Source organism: Saccopteryx leptura, chromosome 3, assembly GCF_036850995.1.
Source record: "Saccopteryx leptura isolate mSacLep1 chromosome 3, mSacLep1_pri_phased_curated, whole genome shotgun sequence".
Classification (NCBI taxonomy): Eukaryota; Metazoa; Chordata; class Mammalia; order Chiroptera; family Emballonuridae; genus Saccopteryx; species Saccopteryx leptura.
The window spans coordinates 80,496,615-80,505,163 of record NC_089505.1 but is presented as its reverse complement, the minus strand read 5'-3'; the positions used below and the strand labels follow the sequence as shown (position 1 = coordinate 80,505,163).

At 55.4% G+C, this 8,549-nt stretch overlaps 1 protein-coding gene across 3 annotated transcripts; it reads left to right on the top strand.

Annotated features, from left to right (window-relative positions):
• Positions 1-133: 133 nt before the first annotated feature.
• On the top strand, positions 134-7,780 carry SYT5 (synaptotagmin 5). Of its 3 annotated transcripts, none has more exons than XM_066374498.1 (9): positions 134-272; positions 1,270-1,431; positions 2,001-2,173; positions 4,060-4,179; positions 4,272-4,439; positions 5,170-5,337; positions 5,567-5,684; positions 5,976-6,109; positions 7,185-7,780. In XM_066374498.1, exons 2-9 carry the CDS (start codon positions 1,353-1,355, stop codon positions 7,383-7,385), a joined length of 1,161 nt encoding a protein of 386 aa, XP_066230595.1. In that variant the 5' UTR covers positions 134-272; positions 1,270-1,352; the 3' UTR covers positions 7,386-7,780. The 3 variants fall into 3 exon arrangements, with proteins under 3 accessions (XP_066230595.1, XP_066230597.1, XP_066230596.1); XM_066374500.1 differs by having other exon boundaries at positions 145-272; positions 1,329-1,431; XM_066374499.1 differs by having other exon boundaries at positions 165-272; positions 1,309-1,431.
• Positions 7,781-8,549: the final 769 nt, after the last annotated feature.

Sequence of the window (8,549 nt, the reverse complement as noted above, 5' to 3'; positions counted from 1 at the left end):
AGACACTCACATGGTCTCTTCCTCTCTCTCTCTCTCTCTCTCTCAACACACACACCCATACACGATCTCTTCCTCTTCTTCAGCGCGCGCGCGCGCGCACACACACACACACACACACACACACACACACACACACACACACGGTCCATCTCCGCCGCGCCCCCGCTCCGCCGCGCTCCGCTATCAGCACCGAGGACAGCGCCACTCTCCTACGTCAGTCAGGGTTGGCGCCTCAGTGTCTCCCGGGAGGGTCTTGTCCAGCCGCGGAGCAGGTAAGGAGGATGCGGGGACCCCCTCCCTAAGCCCCATCTTCATTCCCATCCCTAGAAGGTCGGGTGTGGGGGACACGGGGGTACCCGGGGAAGGACCAGCAGAGGGGGAGTGGGCGGGCTGGAGCCTGAGCCGGAAGACAGGTGTGCGGGCAAAAAGCCGGAAGGAAGGTGGGAGCAGGCAGGAGCAGGTAGAGGGAGTGAGCCACCCCGGAGACAGAGACCAGACAACAGGCAGAGGGCTAGGGAGACCCACGCGGGAGCGGCGAGAGGCCGACGAGGGAACGGCCGAGGGTGGGCGGAGGCCGCGGCGCTCACGAAGACAGGTGTGAAGACAGAGCTCGAGACGCGCAGGGGAGAATAACAGGTTGAGAAGGAAGTGGGGGGCCAGCAGAAGCAGCAGGGTAGCCTCCCTGCCCCTCACACTCCCGCAAGAGTGGGAGAGGAAGAGCCTGAGTCTCCGCCAGGGCCAGATGTGGAGGAGAGGCCAGCTGTGGAAGTCTGGACCCACGGGCAAAGCCGGCCCTCCCCACCCTCACTCGTCCCGGGATCTGGGTCTGGGATCCTAGGCCCGACAGAGCGCGGAACCCGCCCAGCCCCGCGGGGACTTAGCTTCGCCGCGTAAGCCCCGCCCGTTGTCGTGGCAACAGGCCGTTCCCGGGGCAACCAGCGTGGTTCCCACCCCGCCCCAGCGGAGTCAGGCTTTGCTTTGGGCAACCGGGTGTGCTGATTCCCACGCTGGCCTTCGCCCACTTCCTGCTCAGGTCCTGGAGAGGGGCAAGGAAAAGGCAAAAATCAGCGGGATTTCTGGGGGACCTCGGAGCAAGGGGGCGTCCCTTAGAAATGGAAGTAACTAGGACTTGGAATGCACCCCCGGCGCGGTCCCTCCGTCGCGGGGAGGCTGAAACTACAACCCTCAGCATGCCTCGCGGCAGCTGGCCGATTCCTACACGGCCGGTCGCCGAGGGAGCCGATGGGAATTGCAGTTTTTTGTTGTTAGGAGGACTCAATGGTTGCACGGGTGGGCACGGGAGGTTAGGACGCTTGGTGCCTCCGCAGAAAAGACCGTAGGACTCCGCCGCCATGTTTCCAGAGCCCCCAACCCCGGGGCCTCCAGCGTCCGACACGCCTCCTGACTCGAGTCGCCTCAGCCGCGGTCTTGGTGAGCCAGACCTGGGGCAGGAACAGAGGGAAAGCCCGGCAATGATTCACGGGGCGGGATTCGGACTGTTGTACTCGTTTGGCGGGATAGAAAATCTAGGTGGGATCGTAGTCGGAAACCTGGACTGGAATATCAATGAAATTATAATAATAAAAAGAACAGGTTTGCCGTAAAAACGAGACCAGAATAAGGGGCGTGGAATGGAATGGGAGCTTGGATTGGTGAATTGGAGGGTCCACCAGTCCCTTTTCTTAAAGGTAGGAAAACAGGCCTGGGGAGGGGCTAAAAGCATTAGGAGTTGAACAGAAAATTAGAATGTGGGTGAAAGTGACAGGCAAAAAAAAAAAAAAAAAAAAAAAAAAAAAAAAACAGATGGTATCAGGTTGGATTAAGGCATCAAATCGTTTTATAGGTGAGATCAGTTGGAAAGAAAACACGGGGAGAAAAAGGAACGGACAGGGTTGGAGGGAAAACAAGGCCAGGATTTCAGCTTCTGCATGTCACCCGGGCTGAGCCAGACGGCTTGCTTCCTAGGGCCTCAATGTCTGTTGTGTCCATGTCCTCTGCAGTGCCCCCCTGGGCCCTGGCCACAATCGTGCTGGTCTCGGGCCTCCTCGTCTTCGGCTGCTGTTTTTGTCTGTACCAGAAGCGCTGTCGGAGGAGGTTGGCCAAGAAGAGCCAGGCCCAAGCCCAGGTCTACCTTCAGGAAGTGAAGGAGTTGGGCCAGAGTTACATAGACAAGGTGTGGCCTGGACCAGTGACTCTGCCCTGCCCCTTCCTGCACCCCTGCTCCCTTCCCTCCTCTGTCTGCCTTATTCCCCATCTCCTCTGTGTGTCCAGCTCCATACTGGACTCTGGGGGCCTGGCGATGGACCAGACCTAGAAGAATCTTCCAGTTTGGTGGGGAGGTCAGACGCTCACTCACATTCACAATGCAAGGTGGTATGTGCCACATCCAAGGCAGTACTGGGCATATGGGAACACAGAAGAAACACATGATGGCCTAGAAGGTCCTAGAAGGCTTCCCAGTGGAGGTGACTTCTGTGTTGAGACCCAGGGGACATACAGACTTAACTGAGAGCAGAAAGAAAGGCATTCTTGTTTAGGGAGAGCATGTGCTGGTGCCTGGCATCCGGGTTGTCAGGCATATTTGGGGAAGGATGAGTCATTTTCACAGTGGATGGGGCCTATCCTGTGCTCTAGAGCAGTGGTCCCCAACCTTTTTTGGGCCACAGACCGGTTTAATGTCAAAATATTTTCACGGATCGGCCTTTAGGGTGGGATGGATAAATGTATCACGTGACGGAGACAAGCGTCAAGAGTGAGTCTTAGACAGATGTAACAGAGTGAATCTGGTCATTTTTAAAAAATAAAACATTGTTCAGACTTAAATATAAATAAAACAGAAATAATGTAAGTTATTTATTCTTCCTCTGTGGACTGGTACCAAATGGCCCATGGACTGGTATTGGTCTGCGGCCGGGGGTTGGGGACCACTGCTTTATAGTGCAGTGGCTGGAGAGCCAGCCATATTCACATAATGAGGGCGATTGGGAGCCATGGAAATTTTGAGCAGGACAGGGACAGGGTCAAATCGGTGTTAGGATGAACTCTCTGGAATCTACATGGAGGACAGACCTGGGGCACGGAGACCAGGGAGGAGGTCATGTGGCAGCCCTAAGAGGATGAAGGAACCATGAGTTGGAAGAAGCCACTGGAGTGGAAAATGAAAAGACTTGGATGAGCAGTAGGTCTCTGAATGCAGAATGCAATGATGCTCACCCGAGATCCAGAAAACCCTGGGTTTCCAACCAGCTGTGTGGCCTTGGGGAACTCACAGTCCCTCTCTGAGTCTCAAGTTCATGGTCCATAACTCGTATTTCCCCTCCTCCCTTCTTAACAAGTACCTGTTATAATTCTTACCCACAGTGATGCCCTTTAGGGTTCTGGTTTCCAGTTTCCATTTCTATCCCTTAAGCCAGTGACTTCCAAAGGCCATTGTATCACCTGTTAATGGATGTATTGGGCTTGTACAGATCGCTACATTGTACAATGTACGATGCACCTCCGCTGAAGTACAAATTCTGAATCTTGCACCAAACCTGCTGAGTCAGAATCTCTGAAGTGTAGGCATTTTGCCACACTAATCAGAGGAATTCTGATTCACGTTGAATTCTGAAAATTGGTGGCTTAGGTGAAGAAGTCTTCTGATGTTGCTGTTCTACTATAGTTTAGAATGGCAAATACACAGTTTGGTGTCAAAACAATGTAGCGATTTGTACAAGCCCAATACATCCACTAACAGGTGAAATAAAAATCTCCTGCCTCCTTCCTGAAGGCAGTGAGATAATATGACCCTTGTTTTTTCTTGGCTACTGTGGGTGCTTGTCCCATCACTACCTAGCCCCAACCATAACAGACATCACTAATCAAACACTGAAAAACATTACACAGTGTGTTATGGTTATTCCCTGCCTGTGGCAGACATCACTAATCAAACACTGACGCTGCTTAGCATGCAAGTACTCAGTTATAATCTAGAGATGTGTGAGTCTCCCAGGCTTCTGGGTCTAGAGGATGAGACTCTCAGGGGAAGAGGTCACCCACCCTTGCCCCTGGCTCCCTAAGGTGCAACCAGAAGTGGAAGAACTGGAGCCGGCTCTCTCCAGGCCAGGGCCGCAGGTGCCAGAGAAGCACGAGCTTGGACGTCTGCAGTACTCACTGGATTATGATTTCCAGAGTAGCCAGGTATGTGTAGAGGAGGGAGAGGCTTTGGAGGGGAAGGTTCCAGGAGGGTTGGGAAGGGAAGCTAAGACTAGTGGCCCCTCCTCACTGTACAGCTGCTGGTGGGCATCCTGCAAGCTGAGGGGTTGGCAGCCTTGGATCTGGGGGGCTCTTCGGACCCCTATGTGCGGGTTTACCTGCTGCCAGACAAGCGGAGACGGCATGAGACCAAGGTGCATCGGCAGACACTGAACCCACACTTTGGGGAGACCTTTGCCTTCAAGGTGAGCACCTGGCTTCAATGCCCACAGTCGGCAGCCTGTCCCTTTGTACCTGGCACACTGGGGACAGACCCCTTTAGCTTTTTCTGGAGGCAGCCACAGCTCAGGTGGCAGCTACCAGCTCTGCAGACTATTCCAATGGCCCCAAGGTTGCCCCTTTGGGGCACTACTAACCCTTGGGCTGTTTCCTTGGTCTTGGTTGTCCCATTTGGGTTCCATGGACCCCCTCAACTGTTCCCTGGGCCCAATGCCCCACTCGTTGCCTCCACCTGATGTGATGTGCCCGACTTCCTTTATTTTCTTTTTCTTTTTGTATTAAATGAAAGGCAGGGAGGCAGAGACAGACTCTTGCATGCACCCTGATCGGGATCCACCCGGCAAGCCCCCTACCAGGCTATGATCTGCCTGTCTGGGCCGCTGCTCTGTTGCTCGGCAACGGAGCTATTTTAGCACCTGAGGTGAGGCCATGGAGCCACCTTCAGCGCTTGGGACCAACTTTCCTTGAACCATTCGGGCCATGGCGGCGGGAGGGGAAGTGAGAGAGAAAGATAAAGGATAGAGAGAGGAGGGAGGAGGGGTGTAGAAGCAGATGGTCGCTTTTCTTGTGTGCTCTCAGAATTTGAACCCAGGACATCTGCATGCTAACCGACGCTCTACCACTGAGCCAATCGGCCAGGGCTCCCACTTCCTTTCTGACTGTCTCCTTGTGCTCTCTCTGTGCTCCCCCGCCCAGGTTCCCTACGTGGAGCTGGGAGGCAGGGTCCTGGTCATGGCGGTGTACGACTTTGACCGCTTCTCCCGCAACGATGCCATCGGGGAGGTACGGGTCCCCATGAGCTACGTGGACCTGGGGAGGCCAGTGCTGGCTTGGCAGGAGCTGCAGGCTGTTCGACGGGTAGAGGTGAGCATGCGTGGCCATGCCCCCTCAGGCTGGGCCCACCCACCACAACTCTAGGCCAATCAGATCCCGTGTCTCCGGTCTACTGGGCTCCAGCTCTTTCACTGCTGTGGCAGGGTACGCCAAGGGCTCTCCTGGCGTTAACTCCAGAGCAAGGGGTAGGGAAGGGGGTCGCAGAGGGCATGGATGCCCAGTGGAGGCCTCTGGTGATGGGTCCCTCTCTGTCTTTTAGCGGGAGGAACTAGGGGACATCTGCTTCTCCCTTCGCTATGTCCCCACTGCCGGGAAGCTCACTGTCATTGTCCTGGAGGCGAAAAACCTGAAAAAGATGGACGTAGGAGGGCTGTCAGGTGCGTGGGAAGAAAGGAAATGGTGGTGGTGCACGGGGGGGGGGGGGGGGGGGGGGGGAGGTCCTCTGGCTAAGGTTGACAGTTTCTGGGCCTGAGTGAGGGTCTCTTGGGGGAGAGGGAGGCCCAGGCTGCCATGGGAGGGTATAGATTCAACTTAGGTGCGGAGAGGGGAGATGTGAGATGCACGGAGCATCTCTGTGTTGTTCCAAAGAAGTTTCCTGATTCCCCTCAATCTGATCCCCCCCCACCAAGCAGGAGGCGGGCTCTAAGAATCCTCCTCCTTCTCCCCAGATCCCTATGTCAAGGTCCACTTGCTGCAGGGCGGCAAGAAGGTGCGGAAAAAGAAAACGACCATTAAGAAGAACACTCTGAACCCCTATTACAACGAGGCCTTCAGCTTTGAGGTGCCCTGTGACCAGGTCCAGGTGAGCTAGACCTGCCCTTAGCCCCTCCAGAACAGCCACAGGCCCTTAGCAACCCCGTTGCTAGAGGAAGGGAGGCTCTTTAGCAACCTCGAGAAACCAGAGTCTGGAGGTGGCGGGGGAGTCTCAGGTTGTGTTTCCAATTTCCTTCTAGGAGGAGCTGGTTACCCCACCCCAGAGGCAGGACCAGGATGCCCCGCCCCCTCAGTAGCCATGGTTACTAAGAAAAAAATACTTTACAACCCATAAGGGACAGGTCCCACCACATATTTAAGAGTCCTGGAGGCAGGCCCTGGCTGGTTGTCTTAGGGACATAGTGTTGACCCCGTGTGTGGAAGTCCCAGGTTCAATCAATTCCCGACCAGGGCACACAGGAGAAGCACCTATCTGCTTCTCCACCCTTCCCCCTCTCTTTTCTCTCTATCTCTCTCTTCCCCTCCTGAAGCCAAGGCTCCATTGGAGCAAAGTTGGCCCAGGTGCTGAGGATGGCTCCAAAGCCTCCACTTCAGGCACTGGAATGGCCCCTGCTGCAAGGGAGGGATGGCCCAGATAGGCAGAACATCGCCCCCTAGTGGACATGCCGGGTGGATCCTGGTCGGGTGCATGCGGGAGTCTGTTTGTCTGCCTCCCTGCTTATTGCTTCAGAAAAAAAAATGTCCTGGAGGCTTTCCCCACTTAGGAGGCTTCTCCCTGAACTTGTGGAATTCAGACAGGTTCTCATTTGGCCGAGGCCTCTTGGCCAGCGAGTGACAGGACAAGTAAAACCAGGCATATCTGACACCAAAAGCTCCCTAAGGAGTCTCACAACAATCCCTTAGCAATGGAGTCCTGAGGGTCTCTGGCCTGTGGAATCTGATGGCAAAGGAAGAAAGACTGCAGAGCCCCGTCTCAGGGCAGGATCTCCCTACTCACTTCCCACACCCTCCCAGACCGCTTCAGGGGCCCTTGAACCCAGGACCCTAATGAGGCCCCCCGAGATGCTTCGAGAAAGGGGTTCTTCTGAGCAATGTTACCTGAGTCCCTCCAGGTACCTCCTTCCCCACTCTCCTGTCTCCTTTTCCTCTTCTGCCCATCCCAGAATGTCCAGGTGGAGCTGACCGTGCTGGATTATGACAAGCTGGGCAAGAATGAGGCCATCGGGAAGGTGTCTGTGGGGACAGAGACTGGTGGGGTTGGCCTGAGGCACTGGGCGGACATGCTGGCCAACCCTCGGCGTCCCATTGCCAAGTGGCACTCGCTGCGGCCCCCTGACCGAGTGAGGTCACTGCCTGCGCCATGACCCCACCTTAAAGCCCTTGACCCCATATGCCTGTCCAAAGCCACCCCCAGGCAGGCCCACCTTTAAACCTGCTCTGGGCACTAGCTCCCCCACTCCTCCCCTCCCCCCCTCCCCCCCTCCACCCCAGCCATCTGACGCATTCCTGCCCTCTCACCTCCATTTTGCCAATCATGCTGACTTGCCAACTCCCCTACCACACATACTCAGAAGCCCCATGACCCCTGGGGGAGGGGAACAGTTTGGGCTTCCTCCAACCCACCCATTGTCCTACCCTTGGCTGTGACAATCAGAGATCCCATTTTACTGTCTCCATTTCCTACACAGGATCACCTATCCCCTCCCCAGGCTTACTCCTGCCCTGCTCCTAGGGCCAAATAAATACTCAGTAACCTGGGTGGCTTGGCTCTTTGTTGGAGGTTGGCAGGGGCAAGGGCTGGTGCTCAAAAGGGAACCTCCAGGGGCAGGGATCACACAAGGGCAGAGGCAGGGTTACCCATCCTCGGAACATACTGAGGGAAAATCACCCTCCCAGCCGCTGGTTTATCCATCCATTCATCCCTTCATTTTTTCATCCCTCTGAGGACTGTGAGGAGTCAATGAGAGTTTGCTTACTCTCTTTGGGAAATGGTCATGACTTGTCCAAGGATCATGGAGCTGATGAAGAGAAGAGGCAGAGAGCCGAGCCTCCTTGGATGCTGCACCCCGTGTTGGATGTTGGAGCTTACCTGGAGACGTGTCTCATTCAATTCTCTGTCCAACTCACAGACAGGTTCTCACCTGGCCAGAGTCTCTTGGCCAGAAAGTGACAGGACAACATGTAAACCCAGGCAGATCTGACACCAAAAGCCACCTTGTCAAGTGTCCTGCTGTCTGGTCCCTCAAATATAAAGTAGTGGGAGTCCCAGGTAGACTGTAGTGGCCATTCTGCTGGGAAGGCAGGAGCAGAACTTAAGAGGATGATCCCCAGCTAGGGTTGAAAGGATGCACTGGATTTTTCCAGGGGTGGGGGGCATGGAGGAGGATGTTAGTGGGAAGAAAGCAAAGAATGGCCTGACCAGGCGATGGCGCAGTGGATAGAGCGTCAGACTGGGATGCGGAAGACCCAGGTTCAAGACCCCGACGTCGCCAGCTTGAGCGCGGGCTCATCTGGTTTGAGCAAAATCC

Coding starts and splice junctions, on each gene's coding strand:
- SYT5 (XM_066374498.1), top strand. CDS start 1,353: ATGTTTCCAGAGCCCCCAACCCCGGGGCCTCCAGCGTCCGACACGCCT. Junction 4,440..5,169: donor GGGAGACCTTTGCCTTCAAG/GTGAGCACCTGG, acceptor TCCCCCGCCCAG/GTTCCCTACGTGGAGCTGGG. Junction 6,110..7,184: donor TGCCCTGTGACCAGGTCCAG/GTGAGCTAGACC, acceptor TGCCCATCCCAG/AATGTCCAGGTGGAGCTGAC.